General features: G+C 42.1%; 1 protein-coding gene across 1 annotated transcript in view; it reads right to left on the reverse strand.

Moving 5' to 3' along the window:
- The window catches only part of LOC141257583 (DNA helicase MCM8-like), a 59390-nt gene that overhangs the window by 15083 nt on the left and 29167 nt on the right, over positions 1-15140 (reverse strand). The window contains exons 8-14 of the mRNA XM_073672258.1: positions 14803-14888; positions 12852-13003; positions 11534-11732; positions 9837-9867; positions 8199-8339; positions 7813-7954; positions 6050-6245 (exon numbers count right to left, since the gene is read on the reverse strand). Of these exons, the coding sequence (XP_073528359.1) occupies positions 6050-6245; positions 7813-7954; positions 8199-8339; positions 9837-9867; positions 11534-11732; positions 12852-13003; positions 14803-14888 (947 nt within the window). The remainder of the gene's footprint in view (positions 1-6049; positions 6246-7812; positions 7955-8198; positions 8340-9836; positions 9868-11533; positions 11733-12851; positions 13004-14802; positions 14889-15140) is intronic.

A 15140-nucleotide genomic window follows, 5' to 3' on the forward strand; every position in this document is an offset into this window, starting at 1 on the left:
GGGGTCACGCCAATATTAGACATGACCACCATGAATTTCTAGTAAAGTATTTAAAAAAAACACAACACCCAGAAAAAAGTCCTTTAATTGAAATAAACACACAATTCTTTATTGTTCTAAATTAAACCATACTTACCGTCACGCCCATTCCAGCTGAAGCCAACGATCTCCTGAAATAAAAGAAAAATAATAAAGCAACATCATCCTTACCTTTCCATGGTTCCCAGGACAGCTCCAGCTCTGCTACATTGAGATGACAGGCTGGACCGCAGCAGAACGCTGCCATCCAGCCTGTCATCCCGCAGACACTGAGAAGCGCAGGCTTGCTTGCGCTCCACAGTGTCTCTCTGTGAGGGCATCCAGATGAGCCGAGTTAATGTCCAATGAACTCGGCTCACCTCATGCACGTCACTGACAGCGTGGGAAAATTCTCCTGCACTCAGCGCTTCAGCGTGGGAGAATTCTCACACTGAAGCGCTGAGTGCAGGAGAATTCTCCCACGCTGTCAGTGACGTGCAGGAGGTGAGCTGAGTTCATTGGACATGAGCTCACCTTATGCACGTCACTGACAGCGTGGGAAAATTCTCCTGCACTCAGCGCTTCAGCGTGGGAGAATTCTCACGCTGAAGCGCTGAGTGCAGGAGAATTCTCCCACGCTGTCAGTGACGTGCAGGAGGTGAGCTGAGTTCATTGGACATGAGCTCACCTTATGCACGTCACTGACAGCGTGGGAGAATTCTCCTGCACTCAGCGCTTCAGCGTGAGAATTTTCCCACGCTGTCAGTGACGTGCATGAGGTGCGCCGAGTTCATTGGACATGAACTCGTCTCATCTTTATGCCGTCACAGCCAGACACTGCAGAGCGCAAGCATGCCTGCGCTTCTTAGTGTCTGCGGGATGACAGGCTGGATGGCAGCGTTCTGCTGCGGTCCAGCCTGTCATCTCGATGTAGCAGAGCTGAAGCTGTCGTGGGAACCATGGAAAGGTAAGGATGAGGTTGCTTTATTATTTTTCTTTTATTGCAGGAGATCGTTGGCTTCAGCTGGAATGGGCGTGATGGTAAGTATGGTTTAATTTAGAACAATAAAGGATTGTGTCTTTATTTCAATTAAAGGACTTTATTCTGGGTGTTTGTGTTTTCTTTTAACTTTGACTATGGGGTTAGTAATGGGGGTGTCTTATAGACGCCTCTCCATTACTAACCTGGGCTTGATGTCAGCTGGCATTATAAGCTGACATCAACCCCAGCCCTATTACCCCCTGCCACCGCTACAGGGCAGCGTGGAAGAGCGAGGCTAAGTGCCAGAATTGGCGCATCCTATGAATGCGCCATTTCTGGGGCGGCTGACGGCTGGTGTTTCTAGCCTGGGAGGGGGCCAATATTCATGGCTCCCTTCCTGGGCTATTAATATCAGCCCCCAGCTGTCTGCCTAGCCTTTGCTAGCTATTAAATTAGGGGGGACCCACGTCATTTTTTTTGGGGGGTCCCCCATTTTAATAGCTAGTAAAGGCTATGTATTCAGCTGGGGGCTGATATTAGTAGCCTGGGAAGCTCCGTGGGTATTACCCCCTTCCCAGGCTTCAAACATCTGCCCCAGCTGTCTGCTTAACCTCCGCTAGAGACTAAAATTAAGGGGAACCCCACGCCAATTTTTTTTAATAATAAATCCTTTATTTTAATACTAAATGACAAGTACAGTAACCAACACTATCACTGTACTTCATATATATGTGACTGACATGTTTCTATCTATCTAATCTATGTGTGAAGCTCTATTCTGTCTGTTATAAATTGTCGGGTACAGATGCTGAAATGCCGGCCGGCTTTTTTAAAGAGACAGTGCATGAAAACACTATTATATTTTTTAATAAATCCTTTACACTAAATGACAAGTACAGTAAGCAACACTGTCACTGTACTTCATATATATGTGACTGACATGTTTCTATCTATCTAATCTATGTGTGAGGCTCTATTCCTTCTTGTCTAAATTGTCGGGTACCGGTGTATGCCGCTGCTGAATTGCCGGCCGGCTTTTTTAAAGAAAGCGTCTTCTGAGCAGTTTGTCAGCTTTTGGACACCTTTGAAGGTGTTTTCTATGTGTTTCTATGTGTTTTTGTTTGCCTGCCATTGGTTTTAACGGTGTTCGACGGTGTTCTAAGGTGTTCGACGAACAGTTCGACGAACAGTTCCTCGAACATCCCGGTGTTCGACGAACCGAACCGAACCCGAACACTACGGGGGTGGCTCAACACTAATTACTACAAGATTAGGACCAGGATGGGGCACATTACTACAATATGGGGAACGGGATGGGCACATTACTACAAGATGGGGAACGGGATGGGCACATTACTACAAGATGGGGAACGGGATGGGCACATTTCTACAAGATTAGGACCAGAATGGGCACATTTCTACAAGATTAGGACCAGGATGGGCACATTACTACAAGATTAGGACCAGAATGGGCACATTACTACAATATTAGGTCCAGGATGGGGCACATTACTACAAGATTAGGACCAGTATGGGCACATTACTACAAGATTAGGACCAGGATGGGGCACATTACTACAAGATGGGGACCAGGATGGGGAGCATTACTGCAAGAAGAGGAGCAGTATGGGACATTACTACAAGATGAGGACAAGGATGGGCACATTACTACAAAATGAGGACCAGGATGGAGAACATTACTGCAAAATGTTTGCCAGAATTACTATTTGGTGCTAATTGTAAGACAATATTAATGTATGTGGCCAATTTGGGGAATCAAAATTGTAAACGTCAAAAAAAAAAAAAATTAAAAATAAAGGATGAAAAATATTTTGGCACTAAAAATGCAGCTTTATATATAAACTAAAGTAAATACAAAAAAGTGCACGTTTATTATCGCCACATCCATTACGACCCAAGCTATAAAAAAATAAAATAAACAAGACAAAAATGTTCAAAAGGTGCATGACAGCGTTCTGCTACGATCCAGCCTGCCATCTCAATGTAGCAGAGCTGGAGCATTGTGGGAACCATGGATGCGCCATTTCTGGGGCGGCTGACGGCTGGTGTTTCTAGCCTGGGAGGGGGCCAATATTCATGGCACCCTTCCTGGGCTATTAATATCAGCCCCCAGCTGTCTGCCTAGGCTTTGCTAGCTATTAAAATAGGGGGACCCCACGTAATTTTTTTGGGGGGTCCCCCATTTTAATAGCTAGTAAAGGCTAGGTATTCAGCTGGGGGCTGATATTAGTAGCCTGGGAAGCTCCGTGGGTATTACCCCCTTCCCAGGCTTCAAACATCTGCCCCAGCCGTCTGCTTAACCTCCGCTAGAGACTAAAATTACGGGGAACCCCACGCCAATTTTTTTTATATAAATCCTTTATTTTAACACTAAATGACAAGTACAGTAACGAACACTGTCACTGTACTTATTATATATGTGACTGACATGTTTCTATCTATCTAATCTATGTGTGATGCTCTATTCTTTCTGTTCTAAATTGTCGGATACCGATGTTATAACTGTATGCAGCTGCTGAATTTCCGGCTTTTTTAAAGAGACGGGTGCGTGAAAATCGGAGGGCACTACTGTGTTCCGAGTGCCCTGCAATGTTTTTCATGCACCCTCCTATATACCCTGCCTGTCTGCCTATATGTTCTGCCTCCCTGCCTGACATGTTTCATTGAGCACTGTTCCCATCGATATGGGCAATTTTTGACCTTCTGCAGACCGCCGGGGGGGACCGCCAGAAAAATGCTCGAGTTTCCCATAGATTTACATTAGGCTCGTTGCTCAGGTCAAGCACCCGAGTATTCCAATGTGCTCGACCCGAGCAACGAGTACCCGAGCATTTTAGTGCTCGCTCATCACTAATTTAGACACAACAGAAGTTACGTAAATCACTTAGATGTAGGTCAGTATTCATACCCCGTGAACATTTCCACATTTTTTAACGTTACACCCACAAACTGAAATGTATTTTATTGGGATTTTATGTGATATACCAACACAAAGTAGCAAATATTTGTGAAGTGTAAAGGAAATTATACATGGTTTCTAAATATTTAAAACATATAAAGCTGAAAATTGTGACGTGCATGAGAATTCAGCCAAGTCTATTCTTTATAGGACCACCTTTCTCTGGAATTACTGCTGTAAGTCTTTTGGGTATGTCTCTACCAGCTTTACACATCTGGAAGCTGAAAAATGTTGCTCTTCTTTATAAACTAGCTCTAGCTCAATGAGATTGGATGGAGGCGTCTGTGAACAGTACTGTTCAAGTCTTGTCACAGATTTTCAATGAGATTTAGGCATGGACTGCGAATGGGTCATTCATACACATGAATATGGTTTGATCTTAACCATCTATTGTAGCTCTGGCAGTATGTTTAGGGTTGTTGTCCTGCTGGAAGGTGAACCTACGCTCCAGTCGCAGGTCTTTTACAGCTTCTAACAGGTTTTCCTCCAGGATTTCCCAGTATTTAGCTCCATCCATCTTCTCATCAACTCTGACAAGCTTCCCTGTCTCTGCTGAAGAAAAGCATCCCCACACCATGATGCTGCCACCACCATGTTTGATGATGGGGATGGTGTTTTCAGAGTGATGTGCAGTGTTAGTTTTCTACCACACATAGCGTTTTGCATTTAGCCCAAAAACTTCTACTTTGGTTTCATCTGACCAGGACACTTTCTTCCACATGCTAGCTGTGTCCCCTATATGGCTTTTTGTTATCTGCAAATGGGGCTTCTTATTGCTTGCTTTCAAAAATGGCTTTCTTCTTGCCACTCTTCCATAATGGCCAGATTTGTGAAGTATACAGATAACAGTTGTCCTTGGTAGGTTTGCAGTTGCACCATACTCCTTCCATTTTTGAGTGGTGGATTGAACAATGCTCAATGAGATGTTCAGAGCTTGGGCAATATTTTTATAACCAAACCCTGCTTTACTCTTTTCCACAACTTTATCCCTGACCTGTCTAGTGTGTTCCTTGGTTTTCATGATGCTGTTTGATCCCTAATGTTCTCAAACAAACCTCTAAGGCCTTCAGAGAACAGGTGTAGTTATACTGAAAATAAAATTACACACAGGTGGACTCAGGATTTTATTTAGGGGCATCAGACAACAGGGTGCTGAATACAAATGCTCGGCACAATTTTGAAATTTATATTTTTATAATATTTAGAAAACAATGTATCATTTCAACACACTTCCTACTTTGTTTTGGTATCACATAACCTCCAAATAAAAAAACATTTAAGTTTGTGCGTGTAATGTGATAAAATGTGGACAAGCTCACGGACTATGAGTACTTTTTTTAGGAACTGTACATAAAGGGAGGATAATGCTAGCTCCACGACGCTTTGGATTATTACTCCTTGATCAACTAGGGAAACTTATGAGAATACTAGGATCTGTCACGAGATTTGATGGTCATTAATACCTCTTAAAGGGGTTGTACGGTTTAAAGTTTTATGTGGCTATTTGGTTGCAGATGTATAAAATATCACTCACAGCTGTTCTTCACCCTCCCCATGTCCAGCATGGCCTTTTCACAGCTACTTCAGTGTTTGTTGATGGGCTTCAATGGTAATATCACATCTACAGTGCACGTGACCTCTGCAACCATCACTGGGAGCCAATACAGACAGCACAAATTACTGAGCCCAGTGACTAGCTGCAGCGGTGATGTGCGCTGTAGACATGACATCACTGTTGCAGCCTATGAACAAAGCCTGGAACAGCGGCAGAGTGGTAGAGCTGGACCCAGGGAGGGTGAGTAACAGCTATGAGTGTTATGTTATATGTCTGCAACCCTATGGCCATAAAAGTGATTTATACCAGACAAGGCTTTATCATGTGACGTCATACAGGGTGAGAAGCAGCATTGGATTATGTATAAATGTAGACATAGAGCCACTCAGCAGCAGGACGTCCTTGATATTTCTGTAGAGGACTCATTCTTCAAATATGTATTACAATTTGTAGCAACAGGTAATTGTTGCAGATAATGTTTCCCCTCCTCCAATATTGCAGCCTTATCACTTACTTCAGGTTCTCCGACACAGTCTTGCCTTTGTTGTAGTGTCCTCCTACCGGATTGGCAGCAGCAATGATAGACGTCCTGGCTGGTAAACTGCAGACAATCCCAGCTTTAGCAAGACTAATGCTTTGTTGCTCCATGGCTTCCAATAAAGCTTGGTGTTGGTTACCCATTTTATCAAATTCATCTATTCCACATATCCCTGAATGTGAAGAGCAGAAGAACGACTCAACGAAAGCAGGAGTGTATTGCAGAACATGTGCATACGACATATAGAAACTTATAAAAAGTGATTTGTTTAACAAAATGTATAAATCTTCTTTAAAGGGTATCTGTCACCAGGTTTTTATTTTGTAATCAGAGCACAGCATGATGTAGGGACAGAGACACTGATTATAGTTATGCATCACTTACTAGGCTGTGTTTTGCTGCTTCAATACAATTGGTGTTTTATCAGCAAGAAATTATCACTGCAGGACAACTTGTATTGTGCCTCCTAGTCAAATCGCGCTTCCAGCACTGACTAGCCGCTCTCAGTCACTATACAATGTACACAGAAAGCTGTGGTGTGGGCGGATTATACACAGCTCTATTACTGAGCTCTGCTAGATCTGCAGCAGAAAAAACTGTGACTCATAAATGCTGCACCCAGTAAACTAAGTGATACATCGCTGGAATCAGGGTATCTGTCCTTACCTCATTGTGCTGTCAGACTACATAGTAAAAACCCTGCTGACAGATTGACCTTTAATCATTTGGATGATCTACAGGAATAAGGAATCTCAAGGAGGTGAATGCTGCAATATTAATGCAGTAAGCATGTCCCCAATCAGGATTTCCCCTAGTACAGAGGCTGAGAACATCCAATACATCTGCCACTGTGCAGGCAAGTTCATTTTGTTTTCTAAAACAGTATAAAAAAATAAAAAAAATGTGAACACAATTGCCAAAAACATCATAAGGCTAAGTGCCCACGATGCAGAAATGCTGCATATTTTTTACGCTTCTCCCTGGCAGGAAAAACGCATGCAGATTTTACATGCGGTTTTCCCGCCAGGTAGAAGCATTTGTGAAGCGTCTTTGCATGCATTTCTGCATGTGGGTTATCAAGCGCTTTTCCAAGCGGTTTTAGCATCACTTGGAAAAGTGCTTGACAAGTTGGACATCGGTAGGTGAGTATAAACTTTATTTTTTATTTTAAATTCTTTTTTTTACAGTTTCTATGGTACCCAGGTCAGGATGAGAGTCTCCTCTTCTCCAGACTTGGGTACCATCTGCACATTGAACCGTGTGATATCCGCATGTGCAAATGCAGTGATGCGGATGTCACACGGTCCAATGCAAGTCAATGGCGGCGATTACGCTGCATGTCCGCAAAATTAATGGACATGCTGCGGATTTTTGAGCGCAGCATAAACGCTGCGGAAAAATCCGCAGCATGGGCATTGAAAGTGCGGCTTGTCATTTGGGACCATGGGGTGCGGATTACCAAGCGTTTCCCAAGCGTTTATGCTGCGTAAATTCCGCTACGTGGGCACCCAGCCTAAGAGCACTTTTTGGCTCACATCTGGTCCATAAAAGCCTATGGCTATCTTCAGCATATAATGTGGGAGGATGTCAGGAGTTTATCCTGGATGTACACACTACTTGAGCTCAAAGTGTACCTGTAGTTTCTGGTAACTTCAGAAAGTTACTTTTTAAGATCTTCCTGCTAGTATATTTTTTTATAATTAGGAGGTACAACTTTTTATTTGTGGCAAACATAATACCTTGATCTCCTAAAACAAGTGCTCCAGCTTCCAAACCAAAATCTCCTGTTGCACTGTCTCTGGATAAAGTTACAGTCAGTCCAGACGTCGTAGTGGTGTTTCCACATACATAAATGCCACGAGGTGCGACATTACACACAGCCTATAAAACACATATGTTATGCATATATCACACTATTATTATTTTTTGTTTTCAATGATTCTGAGTCTAAAATATATCTAAGCATTAGCTATTATTTTTGACTCCTTCCTTGAAGAGTATACTGCGTGAAAAAAATGGTGCATGAGCAGTGTCATCATGACCCTGCTGGAGGTTTTCTTTAAAACCTAATGAGTGCCATCATAGTTGTCTGCTCAGTAATCAAGAGTATAAAGGCCGTCGATACCTGTAACATCTGACTTTTTCCTAATCCAGGGTCTCCAACAACAAGAACATGAGGGTCTCCTCGAATTGGAATCCTGTTTTTGTCATCCACGTATTTCTGGCAACCTCCAAAAAGTGCAAGTAACAGACCAGATTTAACCACCTAAAAGAAAAGAAAAATATATATTTCATTAGTTAAAAATATTAAAGGGGTTGCCCCACAATCACAATTTACCATCTAAGAGATAGTTAATAAGTTGCCAATCGCTGGGGGTCCCACAACTGAGACCCTTACAAATTATGTTCGTCGGGGTCCAATGTTTTCCTTTAGAAAGAATTATTTTCAAAAATATTGAAATGAGGGCTCAGGACCCGCTACACTTTTAAGGGGGGCAAAAATACCAAAAATACAAGATAGAGAAACTATTATCTGAGACTGAGATTTTCTTAAAGTGACATTATTAAAATGGTTTTATGTCCTTATGATATTGGTAAACTATCCTGAGAACAGGTCATCAATATCAGATCAGTAGGGGTCTGACACCTGGTACCCCCCACCGATAAGTTGCATTCAGCTTCAGATGTAAGCAATGAAGAGTGCTGTATGCTGTGTAAAGGCCACTGTAGAGATCTACAGATCAGCTCCTTTTCACTTCAATAGGAGCCAAAGTTACAGTTCAGATAATATTGGACGCTTATTTTTGGGCACCATGTTTTCCGGGGCATGCAGCATTGTTTTGGCTTCTCCTGTAGGGAAAGATGCTGGCTGTCGAGGAGTGAGAATAACTATTAGTCGGTCAACTAGAGACTGCCCTGATAGTGAATGCTATCACAGAATGCTATGGTTATGTTATTTTTTACCAATGATTCCAGAAAACTGGAAGGATTGCAATTTCCCCCAATGGTCTGTCACAGGTTTACCGCGACTGAGAGGGACCAGGAGACCACAGCGTCTGATTTCATGTACTCATGCACTGATCAGAAGCACTTCTCCTTCATATTCAACGGTGCAGGTTTCTGTTAGCAGTACAGGGGTTAATCTGTTCAGCATGGAGTCTCTGAAGCTTTCCAGCTTGAATGATCTCAGCTGTTCAGTGTTGGCCACTCCCCTCTTCTATATATACTCGCCTCCGGCCATCTGGATTGCCAGTGTTAAGTCTTGTACTGCCTGGTGAGGAGTGGAGGAGTCAGTTGTTGGTAGAGGCATTTGGAGTGCTTGTCTTTGACTGTTGCTAGGTGTTTAGGCTGTGTGCAATTCCTCATCCTCTCTTATATGGTTTTCCTCCCTTTTCTCCCCAGTGTTCCTTTCTCTTTTCTGTGAGTGCATATTTTTATGACTGCCATTTTCATTCATCCCTGTTTGTCCTTCCTTGTTTGTCTGGTTAATATATATACATACACTATTCCTCCACACTTCCCTGGGTGGGGGAGAGGGACAGACATAGGGCGGATTCAAGAGTTCAGCAAGGTATGTGACCCCAGCATCTTCACCATCAGAAGTAATCTGGGGAGCAAGGATAGCTAGGACGCCCCTAGCGTTAGGGACAGGGGAGGAGCCCTTGGTAATCTGACAACGGAATCATGACACTAATTCATTTCTTCTTTATGTGTTTCACATATAGGTCATAATGCTTTCATGGATATATTTAGATAATCTTACCTCGTGTCCATATATCGTAGGGCAAAGTGAGCTGAAATACAAAGAAAAATGACAATGAGACAAACAAAGTAATGAATTTTGATGGCCAATATTACTGATAGTGCTGCTCACTGGGGCAGTGCATTTAGTAAATGGTTTCCAAACAGAAAACATGTGTGTACAGGTGAAAACTAAGAGTAGCCATCACCTTATATAACCAACAAATAAAGTTGCACTCTGTAGCGCTGTAACATGCAAACATGAAATATATGAAATTTGATTATATATAGAGATGGCTACTCTTAGTTTGCACCTGTACACACCCGTTTTCTGCTTGGAAGTGACGGTCAGTCTTTGATATTTGTATAAATAGGCTCTCTGACTGAGCTCTCCACCCATCAACCTCTGGTGCTTTTAATCACAGCATGATCTTACTTTCCCATTTAAATGTAAGCTATCAGCCCAGGAGAGGAATCACATTAGTTTACATGATCTAGTGCTACAGAATGCAACTTTATTTCTTGGTACATGTGGAGAAGGGCTGAGAAGGACTGAGACCCGGCTAATTGACACCCAGCCATGGGGAAATACTTGAATGTAATGTCCAGCTCAACGTAAAAGCAGGCCACAGAGTGCAAAAAAACTGAAACAAAAAACCTAACTTAGAATTTCAGTTCATCTCTTAAGGTTTTTGTTTCAGTTTGTTTGCACTTAGTGCATTAAAAGTGTGGCCTCTCTTTTCTTTGAGTTGGACATTACATTCATGTTGTTCCCCATGGCTGGGTGTCCATTATCCGGTCTCAGTCCTTCTCAGCACTTATCGACATGTATGTCACTTGACACATGGTAAGGTTTTAATACCGGAGGTTAGGACCGACCTGAATAGGGTCACCGTGACGTGGTGGGAAAGCTAATACGTTTTATTGATCAAAATTATGATAACTAAGCACTCTATATTATTTTCATGCACTATTACTTTTTATTAATTTACTGCAGGGTATTTGCTTATTTTGGTTTTATCTTCGGTTTTGTCTGTTTAGTGACCAGTGTGAACATGCGCCTATACGCTGTATGCACACCAACTTATATTCCAGTTCATCTCTTTTTAATTATGGAAAGATAACAAGGTTTTCTTGGCCAGCAGTTTGTAACGTTGGTCCAGTTGTTCATTAAAAGTTTTGATAGTGTTATGGGGTATGCTCCATTCTTTTGGGGAAGCAACTTTCCCTTTATATGGAAGTAAAACTACATGTAAATATGACACGAATGCTGCTTACATGTAGCAGGAGGTCTGTCTTTGAGCTCACCGATTTGCTGCAGGACAGTCAACGTAACGTCAGCGCAGCAGACAATAACAGGAGCAGCGGCAGAAACTCTTTGTCGGACCCGGGGAGGGTGATCAAGGCCCAGTTTATTTGTTTTTAACAAATTGAAGCTGGGAAACATTTCCAAAACAGAAAACCACTTAAATCATCAAAATAAAGTGACACAGACCCTATTTTCTTACACAGGTGAACTTTACAATAAGTTGTGTAGGTGAAGGTCTGCACTGAATATCACTCGTCAGTAAATCGTCCCATCTGTCAGGACGGATGATGATATAACAGCTGAATGTTTCTTAGCAGAGCAAGCTTCTACCAAGCGAAATGAAGCTAAATAATTCATCATTAACATCAGTAAGAAGAAGGCTGTAGAAATATTAAGAGAAACACACTTACTGGACTATTAATTTTAGGAGACTCTCCTGAGACTGGATCTCCCGAATAGCGTAGAGGTCTTTTAAGGAGAAGTCCATGGAAGCTCCATGGGTGGCGCTCTCGTCTGTCTCTTTCCCTTTGTGGCCTTTGCTGTTGCAGACAGAATTTGCCTCGATGTATAATAGGAACATACATTTATTATTTTTGTTTTTAAATCCTCCTATTCACAAGATGAGAGATAAAGAAAGTGATATATTATTTAGATACATTTTATACAGGTTTATTATGCCACTTATATGTAGTACGTGAAATGTACAGAAACTAATTTTGGAAGGTTCTGGTTCTACTTGTGGAGATCCAGCTGGTGTATGGAGTCCTACAGGCAATGCTTCATGGCAATAGCATGCAAATTAAAGGGGTTATCCAGTACTTTAATACTGATGGCCCATCCTGGTCGCTGGTGGTGCGACACCCGACAAACCCACCGATCAGCTGTTCCTCGGTTATGCACATCTGCCCCTATTTGGATGAATAGAAATGGATCTGCAGTACCCACTGCAGCCACTATGCTGTTTATAGAGCTGTGCCGTGCCGCTCTGCAACTGATCACATCTGGCCGACGCCGGCACCGGGAACAGCTAATTGGCGGTGGTGCCGGGTGTTATCCTCACAGATCTAATATTAATGAGCTATCTTAAGGATAGGCCATCAATATTAAATTATCAATATTAAAGTACCAACAAAGCAAAGAAAAAGGCCTCATTTTGCAGGTAGTATGCCTTCATAGTGCAAACTTCATTGGTGCTACCCTCTGCAAAATAGATGGCATCCTTTCTACACTAGCTTGCCAGAAAAGTTCTTTTAGGAGTCATCACCAAAAGGGCTCAATATTATATAATACCACGATGTCCCGCTAGCAGCATTTCAGCTGATAAGCTGGCAGCGTTCAGCACTCTGAAAGTGACGACACATCACATGTGCAGATTCACCAATCTGGCCCCATTCAGTCCTGTTCTGCACAGTATTCCTTATATGATTCAGCACTATGGCCCCCTCAATTCCAGGTGTTGGGGGTCCCAGAATACAGAACCCAACTGATCAAGAAGTGATGCCATATTCTAGAGCTATGCCATCATTTTATGAAATGTGAATATCCCCTGAATCAGTCATGGTCACTAGTCTAAAACGGAACTTCCATGAAAAAAATTAAAAAAAATAAAAAATATGTCAAAATAGTTCACTACATTGACAAATGTATGAATTTACTGTAATAGATTCCTAAGAACAAGACAAAACACAAGCTTTGGCATGTGGTCTGGAGAAAGTAAATGAAACGTACCATCTTTAATATTAGATACTTTTACTACCCCAGTGATGGTCACCAGATCTCCGGGGACACAGCTGTCCACTAAATCTTGGCTCAGTTCACATTCTACAGTTCTTGGGATCCGACCGGCTTCCCGCTGATCATCTGACATCAACTCTTGGACTCTGGAAGAGAAAACATATCTTCAAGTAAGTTTGTTATCACTTAGGCAACATCGAGTTAAACTCTCTGGAACTGCGACGGCAACGGAGGTGAAATAGGCTGTTTTTTTTATTTTAATTCTGAAGAAATGAGCCGGCACACCTGTCAGTATAGGTGCACATTCACACTGTGGCCATTAACAAACAGAACAAATCCTAAGATAAAAACAACAAGGAAAAAAACTGCAGTAAGAAAGTAGGTAAGTAAATCAAATTGAGATTCTGGTTTGGCTTTTATCCTATGTCATATTGTAAGGCCCGTTAAAGGGCAATAGTGACTTGTAGGATCGCTGCTTCCAACAGGCGGTGCTAGAGAGTTCAAGTCCTCTTCCTGTCTGAAGATTTGCACCTAAGTTATATAAACAAGATGCAAACCCCAAAAGGGGGAGCCATGGGGGTAAATGTTTTTTTTATTTTTAATGGTGAAAATATGGTAATTGAGAAGGGGTTATCCAAGTAGTATACAATTCCTTTAATAAAAACTAATTAGAAAGTTACTTACTGTAACTTTGTATTTAGGAAGCAAATTATCAATAACAAGGAAATTCTATATGAAGGTGCACATAGACTTTAAAAAGGTTGTCCTCTACTCACACAACCCCTTCTCAACCCGTATGTTTGCACCCAGTAAAATAATAAACATTTATACTCACCTTCGGTGCCATTCCAGCAGTGTCAAGCACTGTCTCTCCCGGGGCTCGGGTGACTTTGTTATGTCACGCAATCCCTGTGGCCAATCAGCAATCAGCGGCAGCATCATTCTCCCTGCCTTAAGACAAATCACTTTCATCCGGAGGAAGTGAGAGCTGCTATAGCCCTGGGAGAGACAGTGCCGACGCCTCTGGAATGGCACCGACACCAGGGCTGAGTACAAGTGTTATTATTTTAATGGGTGCAAACATACAGACTGAGAAGAGGGTGTTCGAGTAGTGAACACCCCTTTAAAGAGCCTTGAAACATGACTAGAGATACGGTATCATCAAAGCAAGGACACCAGTCTGTAGGCAGCACTGAGTTTTTGCTCCTCCTCATTAGTACAGGGTAGGGTCACATCTTTTGGAACAGAGCACGCTTACCCTTTCATTGGGTTTCATTGCTTTCCTTCACCTACAAGTGGCTTTATCTTTACTGTAATGTGAAAATGATCACACTTTTTTTTTCTGTTCAACAAAGAAAACATGAGAATCTGTTCTGTGGGTTAAACTGGTCATGTCTGTTAGATTATAAGGGCAGGAAACATCAAAATAAAGGAGACACAAAGTGGAATATAGTGAAAGCAATAAAGCGACACAATAGCAATATGCTAAGATACCCTCGTGAGCCGAATATAATGTTCTCACCATGAATAGAGACAACACCCGGCTGAGCCAAGGAGCGGCAACAGAATAAAAAACCATAACCTTTCCGTTTGGAATAATTATATAATCACGATTTCTTTCATATGGAAATCTTGGAGAATATCTGCTTTATGGAGTGAAGACGCCTCTATAAATCTATTCTGAATGAGACTGAATAGGCGGTCTAGGATGCAGGCAGCAAAGAGCAGGTACGGGGGCCGACTGCTGCATTGTCCTTTTGTGACTCACACTTTGATCTATAGAAGCTTTTGTCCAGAACAGACATGTAGGTAAATGGAAAACATACATGGAGCAGATGAAGGACACGTCTTTATGTCTACGTTTCTCCTTGCGGAGAGTGACAAGCCAAGCCTGTCAGAATGAGGAGACTTATAAGACATGATATAAAACATACTCTCTACTTGCCTAATTGTCTGCCAATCCACTGTCACTGTCAGAGGAGACCCTCGGTTCGGTGTAAATGAGCGTCCTCGGCATTCTGGGACTGGGCACTAAAACACAAAATCCTGGCTATAAAAAGGACCATTATAGGATTTTTACCACATGCCAGCATTGTAAAAAAACATGATCAACCCCTTCTCCCCATGGCCAATTTCCATTTTTGTACTTTAGTTTTTCCTCCCCTTCTTACAAGAGACATATATTTGTAATTTATCCACCGGCATATCACTATGACGCATTGTTCTTTATGGGACATGCTGTAGTTTTGAAGGATGCCATTCACTTTACCATATAATGTAAAA

Source organism: Phyllobates terribilis, unplaced genomic scaffold (assembly GCF_046119375.1).
Source record: "Phyllobates terribilis strain yellow unplaced genomic scaffold, ASM4611937v1 Scaffold_3__8_contigs__length_932513732, whole genome shotgun sequence".
Taxonomy (NCBI): domain Eukaryota; kingdom Metazoa; phylum Chordata; class Amphibia; order Anura; family Dendrobatidae; genus Phyllobates; species Phyllobates terribilis.